At 46.3% G+C, this 19777-nt stretch overlaps 1 protein-coding gene across 10 annotated transcripts in view; it reads right to left on the bottom strand.

Moving 5' to 3' along the window:
* The window catches only part of RIPOR1 (RHO family interacting cell polarization regulator 1), a 96501-nt gene that overhangs the window by 10567 nt on the left and 66157 nt on the right, over positions 1–19777 (bottom strand). For 8 of the 10 annotated variants that reach the window (XM_081920278.1, XM_081920277.1, XM_081920280.1 and 5 more), the window contains 13 exons: positions 16031–16157; positions 11629–11781; positions 10701–10779; positions 10064–10087; positions 7758–7811; positions 7016–7168; positions 6814–6877; positions 6490–6533; positions 6154–6279; positions 5910–6058; positions 5392–5521; positions 1907–2608; positions 655–770 (listed from right to left, as the gene is read on the bottom strand). In XM_081920278.1, the coding sequence (XP_081776404.1) occupies positions 655–770; positions 1907–2608; positions 5392–5521; positions 5910–6058; positions 6154–6279; positions 6490–6533; positions 6814–6877; positions 7016–7168; positions 7758–7811; positions 10064–10087; positions 10701–10779; positions 11629–11781; positions 16031–16131 (1895 nt within the window). In that variant the 5' untranslated portion in view covers positions 16132–16157. Of the gene's footprint in view, positions 1–654; positions 771–1906; positions 2609–5391; positions 5522–5909; positions 6059–6153; positions 6280–6489; positions 6534–6813; positions 6878–7015; positions 7169–7757; positions 7812–10063; positions 10088–10700; positions 10780–11628; positions 11782–14057; positions 14220–16030; positions 16158–19777 lie in introns of those variants that run through there. The other 2 variants (XM_081920282.1, XM_081920281.1) reach the window with 2 other exon arrangements.

The raw sequence follows: 19777 nt of genomic DNA, 5'->3' as shown, positions 1-19777 counted from the left end.
AACTTGTTAGTATTTTAAGGTGCCTTAGTATATTTGTTGTTTTTGCTGCTACAGAGGAAGAAGGTGACCTCCCCAGAATTCCTTGTTCCTGTAAAACAGTTGCTCTTCCAGGATAACCACCTGGAACAAAATTGTAGAACCTCAGTAGTGTGAGGAAGCTCCAGGGCAGGCACATGCTAGCCAAGAATGTTAAAGCTTGTAGGCTCCTGCTGTTCAGGAATGGGAAGCCTGTGGCCCTCCAAAGGTACTTGCATTCCAGTTTCCAAATGCTCTGGCCAGCACAGCCAATGGTCTGGGATGATGGCAGCTGTAGTCCAGCAGGAACTGGAAGGCCACACCTCCTTCAGTTAACACCTCATCATTTTGGGATGAGGAGTTTTCTAATTTTGCCCCTTTGCATTGCAAGCCTCCAATCACTTTTTGCTATAAAACTGAAAATAATAATAATAATAATAATAATAATAATAATAATAATAATAATAATAATAATAATATCTTTATTGTCATTGCCCCCTCTCAGGGACAACGAATATTACTTTGTCCCCACTTGTCATACAGATCAGAATCCCAACATGCTGGGGTTCCGCTTATGCCCACTTTAACTTTCAGCAGCCTACACTGAGTTCCCTAGCAACCTGTCCCATCCTCACTCACCCATCATCATCTGAATCTTCTGTATCAGAAGCATTGAGGAAGCTGAAACTCTCCAGAGCGTGCTCCACCGTTAGGCTGGTGCTGGAGGCCCGGCTCAGGCACACACCCTGCTTTTGCTGTGGGATGAGGGGAGAGAAAACAAGTATCACTTTGTCTACTCTGGCAGCTGTTTCCTATGTCTGCCAGCAAAACACTCTGGGCCATGAGAGCAAGCCCTGATCACCTGTGCTTCCGTGGTTGCAGCCGCTGTAGCTTCGAGAAGCGAGAAACTCTGAACAATTTCTAAGGGGAAAGTTGTAGGGAGGGGACATCTTCTAATCTCATAAGTATAAAAGCATAAGAAAAATGTCAAAAGCAATATTTGGGCAATAGCTTTTATCAGAACCACCAAAATGTCACAAAACTTGTGTGCAAGCTTTTAAGTTCTCCAGAACTCTTTTAACAGGCTAGATGGTAAACAAAGCTGGCTGGCCCAGGGGTGGGGGAGAAAGGGAGGGGGAACTTGGCTGAGAGTGAAGCCAGGGAACCTCCATCTGATCTCCACAGATGGAATGTGGAAGGAGGTGGCAGACATTCAGACTCATTTTCCTCAGGTGCCATGCAGCTTTCAAGTTGCACTTAACGATGCTGGGAAGAAGGAACATACCATATATTTTTTTGCTTCTATATGTAAGGCAGAATTTGGCTTCTATGTGTATCTGTTGGTGGGCTGAGTGTTGGATTCTGTCAGTCAGGATGCGCCTTGGCAAGAGGATGAAAAAGGAAGGGACCCCGGACTCTAAAGGTGCTTCAAAAACTGTTGTTACATTTCTGGGGGGGGGGGTGTTCTTGTTTTATTATACTGTATTGTAGCTCTGCTTTATATTACATTGCAATGGATTTTATTACATTGTAGTTTCTCTGTTTTCTTTTTATTATATATACATATTGCTATTTTGTTAACTGCTTATGTGCATCTGCAACAGTAACTTCACCAGACAGGGTGGGAACACTAGAAAGGATTTGCAGTGGTCAGGGAGCGAGGCTTCAGGGGTCCAACAAATTATTCTTTTGTTCTTCCCTATGGTTGGCACAAATTATGCAAACAACAACAAGCAAATATGCACAAAGTGAGGTTTGTTTGCACAATTCACACAAGTTCCAGAATTCAGAAAAGTTTGGTTAAAACATTTTATTTCAGCTCTAAATATACACAGATCCAGGGATGCTGTCCTTCCCCCAGCCATGGTCTTCTTCACCCCCTCTCACTCACCAAGAGAATCTCCTCTAGGTGCTTGAGCTCCTGCTCCAAGGTCTGTAGCTCAGGGAACTGGCCTCGGTAGTCATCTAGAGCAGAGGCCAGTGAGTTGATGGCCTCCTCCAGCCCACAGTCCACAGGCTTGGGCTTTGGTGGCTCCAAGAGTCCCACTGGCTGAAGCTCCTTTGGGACCGGCAGGCTCAATGAAAGCTTGGGCTGTTCAACCTCTTGGGCTTGGGAGGCTGTGTCCTCACTCCCTTCTACAGTGGGAGTGGCCCCGTCAGGCTCAATCTCCTGTTCTCCAGCCTCTATGACCTGAGTGTCCAGCACTGAGCCTGCACTTTGGGGCAAGGAGTTCGTTTCCAGCGGAGGCAGGTCCCTGGGACTGGAGTCTCTGGGGACAGTGCACTCCTTTTCCTCTGCCAATGGCAGGTCCACACTAGCTTCGCTGATCTGACTAAGAGTCCGAGCATAGGGCACATGTCCGTTAGCCACAGCCACCTCCTCGCGAACGGCTGGTGGCTCTTTGTCCTCGGGTTGCGTAAAGGCAATTTCTATGGCAGGCGGAGTTGCCTGTACTGCAGGTTGCACAATAGGCCTGGGGAGTGTATGGCGGGCACTTCCAGACAGCTGTGGGCTAGAGGAATCATCCGAAGACTCTGAAGAGATGGACCAGGCTGCCCCATTCTCAAGCTCCTCCTGCTGCCGCAACATGTTCTGGAAAGAATGCAGCATAGATGAGACATGAGGGATGCACTGAGCATAGTGCATGTGTGAAAGCATGGAAACATCTGTCACTGCCTACACCCCTGCATAAACACCATCACTTCCTTCCACCACCCCACTCCTTTACTCTTCAGGCTCACTGAGGTTTCACTGAGGTTTCCTTATTTGTGCCCCTTGACCCCCTGATAAGCTCCATTGTTATACCAGGCTGCAACTGAGCTCCCACTCTCTTCACTTGGCCAGCAACAGACACTTGGGAGATTGTGCCCTTTGGGTGGAAAGATGCTGGATATCAGAGAGACTGCAACTTTGGTAGGAGCAGGAAGCGCAAAATGTTGGTCATCATTTTGCGGCTCGGCTCCCCACTGGAGAAGACAGCTTGCCCAGGATGTGTGATGCTGCATCTCTTCCAGACAAAAGCAAGTCTCTGCTTCAAGTCTCAACAGTCTTGGAGACAAGACTCCAAGGCAGCAGCCCATCTACTTGTGGGCAGTTAAATCAACCTCCCTTGCAAGTGGGGTTGGATCTAGAGCTGGCCAGGAGGGCCATTATTCCTAGTTCATGTTCTTGGTTTGCTGTCCTGTTCTTGGTTTGCTGTGACAACTCAAGGTGCCCTCAACAAGATGGCAAGGCACCTGAGAAACATTTCAGCCCCTAACCATTCTCTAACAGGCTGCTTGGAGGAATACTGGCTTCCAGCCCTCCAGCCCAACCCTTTCTATTCAAAGCCCTTTGTACTTCTTTACATAGCTTCCACCACTCCTCCATACATCCACCACCCATGGATAAAGGCAGAGATTGCAGCCAAGATGAGACACACGAGTGATTTGTTTGTTTGCCAGGTCCCAGCACTGAGCCACATGTCACAAATCACATGGCAAATTATATGCCAATTCTCTGCTAATCTTTGTGGCAGACAAGGAGGAAATCACTGTTTATTTCAGGTAGCACCCCAGACGAAGGAATGTTGCGCAATTCCCTGAAGGTGACATTTCCTCCTTTCTTGAGATACCTGCTCCAGTTTGGAAATACCACAAATTACACAGAGGAACATGGGAAGCCACCTCATGCTGAGTCAAACCAATAGTCCATCTAGCTCAGTATTGTCTACACTTACTGATAGCATCTTGCCAGGGATAAGGGACATTCCCAGCTGTACCTGGAGCTGCAAGGAACTGAACCTGGTACATTCTCTGGGCAAAGCATCTGAATTACCACTGAGCTACAGCCCGTACACACACACACACACACACACACACACACACACACACAAACACACATGTCAGCTTGGGAGGCCTAGAGCAGGGAGGGGAAACCTGTCATCCTCCACATGTTCAACTCCCATCATAATTTACCATTTGCAATGCTGGCTGGGGATGATGAGAGTTGGAGTTCATCATCATCAACTGGAAGGTCAAAGGTTCCTCAATTCCTGGCCTACAGGGAGGCAGCTCTTCCTCAGCCACCAAATCCACCAGAAGGCAGCCATATGATGAACATGGGCAGCACATAGAAGGCTGGTATATTACAGAAGGCAAACTGGTGTGAGGAAGAAATCTATGACTACAAAAAGCAGCAGACAAAAGCCTGTATGATCCACACCCTGCCTTCAGTGGCAGCACAAGGAAGCACACGATCGCCACAAAACACCACAATCTGGGAAGACAGGGGAAGTCCACTGCTCACTACTGCAAAGCGGCAGAGGGAAGGGGAAGATTCTGCAGTGAATCCACTTGTCTTATTCACAGCTCTGATTCAGGCCTTGAAACAGGAACCACAGACTAGCACACGGGAGACAGAGCACAGCTACATCTACATCAGGTGACTAGGCTAAGCTACAGGGCCAGAACTTACACAGCCCCGAGTTGCCCTTGTGCCGAGCTGCACTGAGGAGACGTCGCTGCATGAGCAGCTCCGCGGCAGCCTCTCTAGGAAAGTCTCCCGGAAGATGTCCAACAAGGCCCACCTGTGCTTGTGGGGAGCCTCCCGTGGCAGGCTCTTGAGCGGAGAAAGAGGCAACGGTCAGCACCAAGGGCTTAGCTCCATTACAACATGAGACTCACATGCCTTACAGACAATCTGCTGGCAATCAGGACCACTCCGCTCCCTGGCAATCAGGACCACTCTGCTTTCCACAACTGATCGATCTGCCAGTGTGGGGATACTGGTTAGAGTCTCAGACTGGGACCTGAAAGACCTGGGTTCCAATCCCCGCTCAACCATGATGCTCATTGGGTGACCTTGGGCAGATCACTGCCTCTCAGCCTAACCTGCTTCACAGGGTTCTTGTGGGGATTAAATGAGGAGGAAGAGAATGATGCACACCACCTTGAGCTCCTTGGAGGAAATGCTGGGATATAAATGCATTAAAAAAAATATATAACCTGACATTTCTCCAATCAACCAGATGTTGTCCTCTCCTTTCCTGTACTAATTTCCTCAGCTTCTTCAGCTCAAGACAAAGGCTTGGTTCAAATGCTAAAGTCTTGACTTGATAAACTATGGTTTCTTGGACTGAGAACAAGTGTTGACCCCTCCACTTCTCCCACATGCCTTAATGCAATACGTTCAAAGTAGGACTTGCTCTGAAGATCTCTCCAGCTCATATAGCATTGTGGCTAAAAGTCTGAGCTGCGATCCAGGAGGCTGCTGATTTTTAGCCACATCTCAGCCACAAACTTAGTTGGTGGGACTTAGGAAAGCTACAGTTCTCCCAACTAGGACCAGGAGTGTGGGTTTTGATTCCCTTCCAGGTTTTTTTCCTTTGCACTCACATAAAAAGCCTGTTCACGCATAGATGGTGTATCAGGTGGGCTCTGGTTGTACGTGGAAAATCTCTTGTTGACTGTAGATGTCTTTGTCACAGTGCTAGCAGATGATGGTTGGTCCTCTTTGTCAAAGGGGCTAGTGAAAAGAAAGCAGAGTGCTCAGAGAGAAAAGTGAACCACCCCTCCTGTACACTAATGTAAGAAGAGAAAGGGAGGGTCACACATTATTAAATCCTCTTGGGGAGTCACCATCCAGAGCAGCCTTCCAGAAGTTTTGGACCACAGATCGCATTGGTCCCAGTCAGCACGTTATACTTGCCATGGGCTGTTGGGAATTGTAGTTCAAAACACCTGGAGGGCACTAAGCTGGGGAAGGAGGATCTATAGTACCATGGTCCCAGTTCCCTCACTTACCAGGCCCCTTCGCTTCAGGTTCTGTAAGATCACAAGCTTCCTTCCCCAAGAGCATTTCTAACATAGCTCCACAACAGAGAAACTCAACAAGCCTCAAGAGAATAACTCACTTCCAATTAACCTCCAGGCTCAGCTTGATGGTGCCCAGGTCATTGATATCTACTGCCACGACCTGGGGCAGTGCTGCAAACAGGTCCTTCGTTTCACAAGAGACGTTCCCCACCACCACATGACTGGCCAAGCTCTTCAGCTCTGTTACCTGGGAGGAGAAGGAAGAGTTGAGGCCCAATAAGCCTAGGAAATGAATTGTCTTTCCTGTGACAGGGGCCAGCTGCCCAGAGTGGCACCAGATACCTTGATGGACAGGAACTCTGTAATGAGGGGCAGGAAGATCATCTCCTCACTGTCCCACACTTGCTTGCTGTTTGCCTCAATGCGGCCCCGCAGCTTCCACCGCTGGCGCCCATATCTCATGAAGATCTGCCACAAGGAATAAGAGAATTCAGATCAACTGGATGGACGTGAAACAAGGTGTGCACCCTATTAGAGCTGGACAAGAGCTAATGCAATCAGTGCTGGGGGACCAGATTCCCCTCCAACAAGCTGTTCGGTCAACTCCAGTTCATCTAGTTTCCAGGACCCAAGCCCCTCCCTCTCCACATGTTCTGAGCCCATCTCTAACTCACAAACCTCATATTGGTCTCCAGCACAGAGCCTAGCAAAGCCAGCCAATCCTGCAAGAGGGGGAAAAAAATGTCAGTGCCTCCGTCATGACCCCACAATTTTGCTGAATAAATGACAAGAGGTGTGGGATAGGGTGCAGATACATGTTTAGGAGGTAAACTTGCAGTTGGAATTTCATATATGGGATCTGGTGTAAAACATCCGCTTTCAAGAAAAAGGGTTAACCCTCCCACCCACTCAGGGTTATGCCCTCCCCAAAGCTGCTTTTCAAGTTACAAAATGGCCACCAGACATCCCTTTGTATGTGACATCTTGTTTTCCTTTCTGTACCTTTCATCTTGATGTGGAACTCTCCCAACTGACTCTCTAGTTCACTCTCCAACAGACACATATTCTGGAAGGGGAAGAAACCAAACAACTGCCCATTAAACACAACACAAAACACAAACACAACATTAAACGCAACACAAAGCCTGGTCCCCATTCCACCATTTCCTTCCTCCTCCCTCAGTACCAGGCCATCTTGACTCACCTCTGTGTACTCTTTGTAGCCCTTGCTAGCTTCAGCCAAGCTCTCTCGTGCCTCCTTGCTGCCAGGTGAACCAGCTGTGTAGGCCTTGACCATGTTGTGGGCTCCATCCCGAAGCCGCCGCTGGATGCAGTAGGCCTCATACAGCTCATCTATCTGTTAGAAAGTAAACCACAGAGCTAGGATGAGGGGCTGCTTGGCAAAAGTTTGGTTGCCACGAACTCAGATCAGCGGAAGCATTCAATAGGGTCTCAAATTTCAGTGGCACCCTATGCAAACCCAAAATTTGGTGTGTGTGTCCCCCACCTCCCGGCTTCCATTCAACATCAAAGTTGTAGCCCCTGAGGCTCTGCACCCAGTGTGACCAAACCAGCCACACTTCCCTAAATCCTCTTCTGCTCCCACCATAAAGCAAAAGTGGGAAACCTGTGGCATTCCCACTGTTAGTGGACTCCCATTAGGCCCAGCTAGCATGAGTAAAGGTCAGGAAAGATGGGGGCTGGGACCCAGCATAACCTAGAGTGCTACAGTTTCCCCACTACAGATATGAAGTGCTCTATGGAACACAACAGACTCCTTTGCTTGGAATGTCAGTCCCCTACATAGCTATCTGCCTCACGGCGAGACTATACAAAATGAGCAAATATATACAAACATACTTAAACTGCATAATATTCAAAGGTAACAGAGTTCAGCTTTTCTCAGTACAGAAATTCTGTTTTACAAGCTGAGAAGCAGCTGGTACCTTGCTAGCGTGAAACTCCAGACGGCGCAGAAACCGCTCAATCGACTTGACTTGCTGTGAAACAATAAAAGGAAATCCCATTAGACAGGAATTGGAAATCCGACTGACTAAGTAGTGAAGGTCCCAGAAATCCTCTACGTTCCCAGCTTGCGCAAGAAAGGATTGGGGTCTTTCCATTTGCAATAGATGTATTATTGGTGCTTACAGGCTAAACTGATTCCTTTGCTGATCTGTTTTAGAGCAACAAGTTCCTGATATGTATCTTCATTGGCAAAAGAACAATATTTAAAGCTACGCAGATATAGCCTAGTTCAGGTTAATCACTGGGCAAGTGGCCAGGGTCCTTCCAACTGGCTGCTGTTTTATGGGCAAGAGGAAGTCATTCAGGGTTGAAAGGAGGGTAGGAGAAACAGGCAAAGTTGCTTTCTTTTAGGCACCAAGCAAAAAGCTGGTTGGTTTGCTCCCACTTTCAATGCTTCCCTCCTACTTTTAACAGAAAGCACATCTTAAAAACATGCAACTCCTTTTCTTTTTTAAAATCCATCAAATTAGAGGCCATCACTACATCATATCAGATATGCCCATGAAAAGAGAAGTCCAGGTCAGCAGACTGTAAATAAAAGGGAGGCCTGGAAGTGCTCATTTTCTTCTCTCATTTTTTAACTCAAAATTTCGGAACCACACATCTGCCCTCCTCTGCCTGCCCAAATGCAGCATCCTTTCACCAGGCAAAGCTGACCCCCAAAGAGAAAGCTCATTTCCTGTGCTTTTTGTTGCTTAGGGCAGAGTGCAGGATGCATATACATTATTTTTTGCTCTATAGGATGCACTGGACCATAAGACACATAGGTGAAGGCACCCTGCTGCCCTGCAGAGGCTTTGCGCAGCCAACCCCAAGCTAGAACAGCAAAACGGAGCACTGCGCAGCGCTCCGTCTCCCTGTTCTGGCTTTGGGCTTAGCCGCGCAGCCTGCATTCGCTCTATAGGACGCACACACATTTCCCCGTAATTTTTAGAGGGGGGGAAGTGCGTCCTATAGAGCGAAAAATACGGTAAGTTGTAATGAGGACTAGCCCATGACTGTTTCCCTCCCAGTTACCACATTTAGCAAATATACTGGTTTCCTTTATGTCATGCACCGGGAAGAAAAGAGATTAGAAACTAACTTTGAAACTTCATCATTTTGACGTTAGCATTAGTATTTTGAGATTTCATTACCTATTTAAAAGATAAATTAGCTACCCCTTTTCCTTATGTCTCTAGCATATTTATTTTTTATTTTTGCCTTCAGTTCCTCAAGGAAACTTCTTGGAAAAGAGCAGCTTCAGCCAAGGGATGCCTGAGTTAAAACTGAAAAAACTGCCCCCTTGATTTCTTTATGTTCTCCTGGCCCCACAACCAGAAGTTACTGCTGCAGCTAATACACAGACTAACCTCAGGCTGGAGATAGGCAAATAGTTTTTATAAGAGAGTTGCAACTGGCTCAAGAGAGATTTCGCAAGGTATTTACCTAATGGTATTTCTTTTATTCACTTCATGTCTCACTGAACAGGTTTTGCATGTTTTTGAAACAATGCAAAGTCTTGCAAGAACTGTTTATCAGATGCAAAAGAGCAGGATAGGGTGTTTACATCCACTTTTTTTGTAGACGATCCTACTCTTTTGATATGAAAGTAGCAATACCTGTCTTGGAACCACTTTCCACCCCTCTCCAAGGTGGGGAAGTTATCATCTGCTCCACTATAAACCAAAAGCAACCTCATAAGCTGCCAGTCTGAGCCAAGGAAGGGCCAGCAGGGTGCAGGAGAAACTGCTTCACTCCTTAGTCTATAGCCATTGTACAAAGCTCAAAACAGACATCCCCAAGCTTCTTCCCCCACCCCCAGGATATCTTCCCCTGCATTTGAGAAAGCAGCTGAAGAGATCAGAAATGCAGGATCAAGCATTTCTTCCTTCCCCTCTTCTGCTTTTGATTACGACTTCCGAGGCAGCTTTTAAAGAGAAACACAGTGAAAAGAGATGCAGAACTCCTGCGTCACATCTAGCTTGGCTCTTAAGGCAGTTGGCCAAACAAAGGATTCAGGAAGTGACATCTGAAGGAAAGCAGCAGAAGCAGCAGGAGAGAAGCACCACTGAAGTCAAGTAACTTGACTTTCTGTGCTAGCAAAGGCAGGGATAAGAGATGCAACCCAAGGCCCAGAAGCTTCAATGTCTTGCATCCAAGGGATACAGAACTCAACGGGTTGGCAAGCTCTCCCCCACCCGCAATCCAGGGCAAGCACAATTTCCTTCGCAGCATGCCTTACCTTATCAAGATCGTACAGAAAGCCCTAGAGGAGAAAACAAGGAGAAGGTGAAGGTTAGGCAGAGGTCAGAAAAAAAAGATTGCTGAATACACAGCCCTGCTGGATTAGACCAAAGGCCTACTTAGTCCAACATCCAGTTTCCCACAGTGGCCAGCCAGATGCCTATGGTAATACCACAAGCATGAATGCAATAGCCTTCTCCTGCTTACGATCACCAACAAGTTGTATTCAGTAGCACACTGCATCCCATATTGGGAGATAAAATCCATTCATCACAGATCAGTTGCTACTGTTATCCTTCTCCCCGATGAAGTTGTCGAACACCATTTTCAAGTTGGTGGCCAGCACCAGCTGTTCCCAAAAAGCATGTACAGTATATGTGTCCCAAGAACTGTCGTCTGCCCCATAGCTCTAGGGAAGCACCCTCAGGATCAGAACTGCTGAGAGGCTACAAACATGGCAGAAGCCAATGCTGAGTGAGAGGGCAAAGGCTCCAAAACAAACAGTACCAGAAGGCTCCTTCCCTTCCCTGACACGTCACAGTCTCTCTACTATTGCCAGGCCTGCACTCTGGGGAGAATGAAGTGCATACACTGAGGGCAGGAATGCTTTTAGTTGGCACCAACCCTCCACTCACCAATCGAGAATTCCTCTTGGACTCGCGGATTTGGGTGCTCAGCTTCTCCAGCTCCAGCTGGTGCACTTCCAGATAAGCACTGTTAGGGGAGAAATGGGGTAAGCAGAAGCAGCAGGACTCTTCCCCTTTAAGTAAAGAGATATGGGGAGACAGCATCCCGGCCACTCTTTCAAACATCTACAGGATGTTATCCTTGGCAGCAAGGACCCAAACAGAATCCTTGCTTCCAGATTCCCAGGAGGCTGTGCCCAGTTCAGCTGTGTCCAGCAGAGCTTTCGGTTCACCAGCTTCACTGAGAAGGCTACTGGTATAGACTAAGGTTTAAGCAAACATACCGTGCTACTTGCCTGCATGTACCCTCATTGACTCAAACATACATTTGGAGAGTTGGTGGGGAGAGGGAATATGCAGGTACGTAGTGCATTGTTGTGTGGGAAGAAATATTATACTGTGTGTGTACAGAGGGAGGCAGGGCAAAAAACTATCCCACCCTCCACAGACCAGTTTTGACAGGTGGGAGGGGCCTGAGAAAGTTGGTTGGGGCTGATGGGAGTTGTAGTCCAAAACATCTGGAGGACACCGGGCTGACAAAGGCTGGGGCATACACATGTTAGTTATGGTTATGTTTAGTGTTTGTTATGATCACTAGGCAGCTGGCACCCCACCCCTTTGAGATCTGGGTTCTATCTACCACTGTTGGGTTTGTACTGCTAGTGAGTTTGCATTCCAACATTCATTCTAGGGAGCCTCAAACATCAACATGTGATAGAAAGATGGCATTAAACAATTTTCAATGAAACAGGCACCATAGGTTAAGAGGGTTTCAATGAAACCCAAGAATGAAACAGGCACCATAGGTTAAGAGGGTTTCAATGAAACCCAAGCCATAGGTTAAGAGGGTGGGACTTCTGGCAGCAGCATCACTCACGTCAGTCCCTTCTTCAGTGCTTCGTACACTTCGTCGAGTCGCTCCGGCTGGGGCACCTTGGGTGGAGGGGATTTGTGGGACATTGAAAACATCCTACTGACCCTGGAGCCAGACTTCCTGGAGACCGTTGGGGTGCTGAAGGCAGGGAAATTCCTAAAAAAATAAAAATAAAAATCCTCAAGCAAAGCATGACGTCATGGAGCCGGGCTGACTCTTAAAACAATGGAGTGAGTGTACCCATGTGGGGGGGAGAGCTTTGACTCACAGTGCAGAGCACCTATCACAAAAATACATGCACTCAGGAGGAAGCTTTCCACACCACTGCTGCTGCTTAGAGCGAATGCTAAAAGCACAGAAAATGCTAAAAAACCAACTCACAGTAAAGATCATTTTCCCACGCTTTATACCCTGAAAGTGGGTCACTCGGACTGCATGAACCGGATCCCCTATTGTAATATGGACTACCAGGAACAAAAGGGGAGGGGGAGAACCACAGAGAACCAGCAACTCTGCACAGTGCCATTTGGAAGTGCACTTCTAAACCCTTTAAAGTATTTGTCCAGCAGAGAACAGCATGCAGCACTTCACAAATGCTATCCTAAGGAAGATGATCCTTACTCAAAGAGTAGTGCACATGCCTGAGTATTGTCACAACTCAGATCAGATTGTTTTGGTAGAGTCACCCAAGTATTCCATGTACCCTAGTAGAGGGGTAAGGAACTTGATCTGTCCAGTGGGCCAGATCCTTATTTACCCTAGCCTAGCAGGCCAAATCTGACAGGTGAGCAGGGTGCCCCAACTGTCCAATCATCAGGACTTCAAAACAGTACACAGGGCTTGCAAATTCTCTGAAGTGCCACTGATTAGGAGGGTTGATCAGCTGATGGGCAACAACTCCAAGCCTACTTTTTGCAGGTATCACCTGCATGATGGAGTTCTGCATGGGGAAGTTGGTTGCACAACTGATCCAGCCACAATTCTACCTGCCCCATAACTAACATGACACATGTTGTCAGATGTGGGGAAGGAGGTCATGGTTTGAGAGAAATAGTGCATGTCAAATTGGAACCTGCGCCAGGACAAATTTGGCCCACAGGCTAAAGACTCCCCATCCTGCCCTAGTGTATAACTGAAGAATCACAATGAACTCCTGACTCTTGAATTTCATTCCCTCTTCTTTTCTCTTCCAGCTAAAATGAAACCCTGTTTTCTCTCAAACATGTGCTAAATTTGATTCTAAGCAACACTGACTAGTTTAATGGGCATGGCTGTTACTGTTAAATTGATCCCTGCACCCCCTAGAATAGATTATTTTATTCAGGCTCCAAATTCTTGCTGCCAGATTAATATCCCATGCTATTTTGGGAGTTACTGGTCAATCTTTTATTGCTACAACGGGAGCAGGGAACCCTTAGCCACCCATATGTTACTGACTACAGCTTCCATCATTCCTGACCACTGACCATTCTGGCCGGGGCTGATGGGATCTGGAGTCCATAAACAACCAGACAGCCACAAGTTCCCCATCCTTGTGCTGCAGGAATAGTCCCAAGTCTAGAAATTGTGCATCTTGCTGGGAGATGTGTGAAATGGAGGACTGGAACTAGGAAAGATGCCTTGCTGTTAGAAGCCTTACACAGCTGACCATGACAGCGTGTCTTCTGCAGTAACAGATAACGAGTAGGGAAGTACATGCTTATCACGTTCATGACATTTTTGCTCCTGACAGAGGTAAGAAGGAAGAATGGACAAGTGTTGATAGCAAAGGAACCTAGGAAGCTGATGTAGCAGGTCAGACCGTAAGTCTGTTTAATCTGATACTGTCAACCCTCATCTATGGCTGCTCTCCACAGTCTAGGCAAAAGCCTTCCACCTCGCCTGCTATTTTATCCCTCCAGCTGGGGATGGCAGGGATTGAACCTGGGATGTACTGCACGCAAAGCATGCTTTCTAGCAGTAAGCTACGGTCTTTTCCAGGAACAGACAGGGCAATAGTAAAGAATCCCAGATACAGTAGGTTGTGGGTGAAAAGCCCAGTAAACCTGGACATAAGCAGCAGCATGCTAGCAGCTGAAGACCAGCACTCATTAAGAAGTTCAGAGGAGACCAACAAAACAAAACCAGAACCCCAGAACAGGACAAACATGGCTAGTTGGAATTGGGGTGTGAAAGAGAGCCAAGCAGAATGGCCAAGGATTGGTTCTTAGCCCAACAGCTTCATGATCCAGCATTGGCTTTTATACTAATTTTGCCTATGGCACTTAAAGGCTTACATCAGCCCCTGACTGGTACTCTTGAAAGACTTGGAGGCAGGTGAGGAGATGAACAGAGCAGGAGACTGAAGCCAACTGGGAGGCACTGGTACTGTACAACATGAAGTAATATTATCTTTCAACCAACCCAATAAGCCTCTAATATGGTAGTCCTACCTAGATCTCTGTTTTTCATGGAAATAACTTGCTACCTTACTTCTATAAGTACTAGAAAGCCTGTAGCTTCTTTTCAAAGGCTTAGGTTTTTCCATGATCCTTCACAAGCAACAGTACGGTACTTTGTAGACTCCACTCCCTTCAAGGGTAAGAAACACAAAATGACTCCAACAGCTGGAATTCTGATATCAGCTCTAAACTTTCAAAACACAGCAACTGACAGAAATGAGGATTCCAAATGTCAACAGTCTCTGGGTTGAGATGGCAACCGTCGCTAAGCCAACAGGTATTGCTTCTTCACAGATGTTCCAAGCTCACCAGCAGAAACGTGGAATGTTATATCTGGAGCAATTCTGTGCTGCAAAAATGTTTGCTGATTTGAAATACTAATTTACAGAATTGTTCTACACATTGGGGAAGTGATTAAAGAAATCTGATGTTATGGATTTTGACACTCCTGCGCCTTCTGCCTCACCCTGACCTAAACCTAAATGTTCTAGCACTGCCCATGGGCAATAAGGGCACTGAGTATGGTGGGCTGATGGCACTTGTTTGCAGGCCTGCCCTCCCTCTGTTTAATTACTGCAGAAACAAGAGCATTCACCATCAAGTGGAACTTCTGTTGCATCTAGCTTGGCTCATTTTGGTCAGTACTTCAAGAATCCAGCCTCACGTATTCAAGTTCGCCAAGGAAAAAATTATCCACTTGCCAAATGTTCCTACAGAAAGAAATAAAGGGCCTTCTAACATGTGGTCTCTGTGTCTATGTTATGGACTGGCTTGTTAGTCAGATTGCATCCTACTCCTTCCTCCCACGAGGGATTCTGCTCCCGCTCTAAACCAGTGGTAATGAAACACAGAACTGTCTTAGGAGTGCATTCACTAGATAAACAAGTTGTTTTCAAGCATTCTTAAAATGGGGCAAGCATATCAACACCTCATCACCCCACCCAACAGGCTGAAAGGTGACTATCTACAGACCTTGCGCATTTTGGTGCCATACCCAGCTTTCAGAAAATTCCACCTTTTCACATGCTAAGAAGCACTCTCCACCCAGACAGCAGATACGGCCACAGATTGACTGTATGGTGAAAGAAACTATACTTCTGAAAAGCTTGGGATTCCCAAAAGCTTGGTGATACCTCCCTCTTACTGTGGGGATGCACAGCCTCAAAAGCAGAAATGGCTCAGATGCACAGCTTGTAACTACTAAAAGCTGTGCATTCAATGTAGTGGGCCCCAGCCTGTGGAACTTTCTTTCAGCTGGGATGGGACATGCAGCCTTCCTGCTGAATCTCCAGTGCATGACTAAGACTTCCCTGTTCCAGCAGGTATTTTAAAGTAGTGTTCAGTTTTATGACCAATTTTTATAGTACAATTTTCTGTGGATTTCTTTTTTATGTACACAACTTAGAAATTCAAATAATTAAGTGGTATGTAGATGTCTTAAACAAACAAACAAACAAACAACATAGGGAATAATTATGGCAATTTATATAGGTAGGGGTGCTTCCTGAAGCATCTCTGGAGCAAAGGCAGTGAGCGAATACACCTGCTACTGCAAAGTAAGAAGCCAGCCACTGTTCTTGCTGAAGTAATGTCCTATGTTATGAACAAAGCTGTGTGCATTTCACCTTTGTTATTTTAAAGTAAGTATTTCATGTCCTGATGGGAATGAAGCTTAAGAACATGTGGTCAGTAGCAGTACCTCAGGAGATTTGGGGGGAGGCTGAGCAAGGCATCCAGTTGCCAGGGGATTGGATCATTTTGCATATTCTAGCCCTTCCACTATAACTAGCTGAAACAAAATACATTATGCACAGTAAATTAAAATGTATGTACAGCAGCATGACTCTCAGTCCTGGGTGGGATGGGAAGGCAATTAGCCATTTAAGCATCACACACCACCATTCACCTTGTTCTCCGCACGCTCCAACTCCTATTTCCACCAAGGAAGCTTTTTCTGGGCCTACCTGAAAGATTTGTCCTGAGTGGAGTTGACGCCAGCGAACGATTGGCTCCTATTGATCCTGACCACCAGGCTGCGCCGCTGGGGCCGCACTGAGAGTGACATCGTTGAGCTCCACCTGGAGGGACGCCCTGCGGAGAGAATAGAAGAGCATGGCATCAAGGACAAAGTAGGGGAGCAAAAGGAACCATGTCAGGGAGCAATGTACAGGGAGAGGAGAGGGAGGAGGGAATCAAAGCTGCAGGAGGTGGAATGACTGTGGGAAAAGCACTTTTTAAATGTAACCAAAACAACCACTGAGTCATAAGTTTATAAAAAGCGACACCCCTAATTACAATGATACACAAAAACAATAGACTTAGCTGAGCTACAACATCTCAGAAAATGAAGAGAAGGATCAAAGTTATGATCAATAAGGGAGGCTCATAACCCAGCTGTCTTGCAAAGGGCTCCTGTGTAGCTCATTCCTCAACCTCCATTTGCTAAAACACAACCTGGAATATCACACACACAAATCTGCCTTGTACCGAGTCAGACACATAGTTATGATTTTATTATGACCGGCAATGGCCAAGGCCTGATATCTACTGCATTCCTTTAAGCTGGAGCTGCTGGCAATCTCTTACTCTTCCACCAAGTATAGCAACACCAGGTTAATACAGTGGAGGGTGATGTACTGGTAGGTCAGTCCACTGTTTTTGAAAGCAGTAGGACCTTTCCTATACCACTTCTTCACTCACAACAGCTGCTGAGTCAATTGACACCCCACACCCTCCCCCCAAGTCAGGGCTGAAGAACCTGCAAGCCTCCAGATGTTGCTGGACAACTTGCATCATCACTGACCATGTTGTCTGGGGTTGATGGGAGCTGGAGTCCAACAACATGTGAAGGGCCACAGATTCCCCATCCCTGCCCCAAATGCTATCCCACTTGACGAATCTACCATGGGAATAAACAGACAAGACTGCCTTTCCTCTGTTCTAGATCCTTCAGACCAGGTCTTATTTTTGAGAGGAGACATTGTCCCATATCAAACATTGAGTAGAGGGCAAAAGTCAAGGTGTTGCCCTATTGTCCAAGTGCTGGAAGCAACAGTCTGTCCAGAATTGGCTGTCTAAGTGTCCTTCCTTCACGATCACTCGCTTGCTGTTTACAGGAGAACTAATACAGTTGTACAAAAGGGCCGTGCTTGATTTTTAAGACAGAGGTGAGGAAACTCTGGCCTGTGGGCCAAATAGGGCCTCTGTGGAATGCCCTATGCCCTTGAGTGCTTTTATCTGGCAGGAATGTGTACTTGAACTGTGATAATACCTCTGGCCTGCCTGGATTCTGGATGGAGATGTAGTTCATGTGTTTGGGGCTGAATATGTAGAAACCTCTGGCTTTTTTTGTAGCTGAAATGCAACTTGCTGTACAAAGGTAAGAGTCACATCCTTTGTTCCACCAACTTTCCCCACCAGCACGTGGCCCCCAGAAGTTCACCCATGGTGGAATGTGGCCCTCAGGCTAAACAAAGTTCCTCACTTCCGAGAGGAAATCCATCTCTTGTTGCAACTGTTCACCTTGGGATTTTTAGTGGAGCTTTGTAAATCAATTACAAATGTCACCAGCCTACCTATTCACATATGTTAATCATTTGTGGTTTAGTGAAAGAGCCTGAAAGGCAAAAAAAAAAAAAAAGGGCAGAGGAGGGAATACACAGAACTGCTCCACACTCCAGCTGGCTATTTTCTGTACACAACGGCCTTTAGAAATCCCCAATCAACCTTGTTTCCTGCACATTTATTTAAATATTTATAAACCACATTCTTAGCCAAAGGTGGCACCCCAAATTATGCCAAATTCCAGAGGGTGAGCTGTGTGTGCTGCAGAAAACACACAATCTTGTTGCACCTTGAAGGACTGGCATATTTATATAAACAAAGATCTGCCAAGATCAGAGAGCCCACAATATCCAATTTCATAGCTTGCTGAGGACAAGAGGCAATGGTCCCTTGTCTCCTGACCCTCAGGGAACTATTTCTAGTGTCTGGAATGAAACTAAACAGAATGCTTTGGAATGTCATTTGCTTAGGTAGGAGTGGCTCAGGTTTAAGACCATTAACTCAGATTTTCAAGAATTTACCAATAGGAGGGAGGGAAACCTGAGGATAGAGCTATGTATTTGGACTTGGAGAAGTTCAAATCTAAACCCAGGATTGGATCTTATAGAACACCACCATCATTAGAGAGTAAAAACATACACATGTAGCAGGCACCCACATACACTTACTTCCTTTGGAAAAGAGCTGCAATATAATAAAAGGGGACTGGATTGCCATTGGATTGATATTCAGAGTTGTGTCCCTAGCCAGTCTAACCTGCAAATTTCCAATTCTTCTCCATCCACTGATTTTTAGTAGGTCATTGTGCTGTTTTCTATAGACTAGAAGTATAAATCTTCGTTGACTTCTGATTTCTTCTAGGGAGAATTATTAAAATGTTCTTGCTAGGAACAAGAAACTATCATGGCCTGAGATGAGGGCACCAATTCACCTTGTCCAGTGATTCTTAGGCCACAGCCCTGATGGCTTTTAGGTTGAGCAACAAAAATGTTTATTTTCCACTTGGCTCTTGCCTTTATTGAGATTGAAGGTTTTGATTCATTCTTCCTATTTTTTAAATGTCATGTTTAACATTCAGTTTTAATTCTGTTATTGTTTAAACTGGTATTTTCTTTTCTTGCAAACTGCTAGGGTGCGTGTGTGTGTTAGGGCTGAAAACTGGTATAAAAGCGTTTTATATAAAAAAAGTAAACATGTATCACAACACATTTCTCTGGGAACCAAACTGGGCCTGGTTCTCCTCAGACCCTTGCAATGTGACCATTTTTCTGCTCTCAGTTCTCATGGCACATTGTGCAGATCTATGGCAAGGGTGGGGAAAACTTTTCAACCTGAGGACTACGCTCCCTTATAAGCAGCCTTACAGAAACCACATGCCAATGGTGGGCAGGGACAGAGGCAGAGGTGGTGGGCCAATGAATGTTAACTTTTACCTTTGTACAGTAAGCTAGTTTCCACACACATGACGCACAGTTCTCTATCATCCGTCCAGGCAAGCAGGAGTCATCAGAGTGCAAGGATGCATTCCAGCAGACCTCAGGTTTCCCACCCCTGATCTGTGCCTTTGACACAGCTGCCCTCCAGCCCTGGCAGGCATCACCCTCCACATCACAAGGGAGGGACTACAGTAGTACCTCGGGTTAAGAACGTAATTCGTTCTGGAGGTCCGTTCTTAACCTGAAACTGTTCTTAACACTTTAGCTAATGCCGCTGCACAATTTCTGTTCTCATCCTGAAGCAAAGTTCTTAACACAAGGTACTATTTCTGGGTTAGCGGAGTCTGTAACCTGAAGTGTCTGTAACCTAAGGTACCACTGTACTTATACCCTACAGCAGAGCTTTCAAAACTGTGTCATGACACGTTAGTGTGTCAGCTGCAGTGTGTAGGTGTGTTGTGCGAACGCTCCCCGCGCTCTTCCCAGGGCTGCAAAGAGGTTAGTTTAACCTCTGGTTTGCTAGTAAAACTGAATTACTGTGTTGCAAAATGATGCATGTCTAAAAAGTGTGTCACCAATATGAAAAGTCTGGAAAGCTCTGCCCTACAGAGTCTCCCAGGCAGTCTCTCAGTTTACACTGTCAAGCTCTTCTAGGCCCAAAGGATCTCAGAAGAACTCAATGCCCTTCGAATGCTAGCTGCTTGACCAAGC

This window comes from Podarcis melisellensis (assembly GCF_964234715.1).
Source record: "Podarcis melisellensis genome assembly, chromosome: 8".
Classification (NCBI taxonomy): domain Eukaryota; kingdom Metazoa; phylum Chordata; class Lepidosauria; order Squamata; family Lacertidae; genus Podarcis; species Podarcis melisellensis.
Note: the sequence above shows the minus strand (reverse complement) of the source record. Positions and strands in the feature narration are given on the sequence as shown.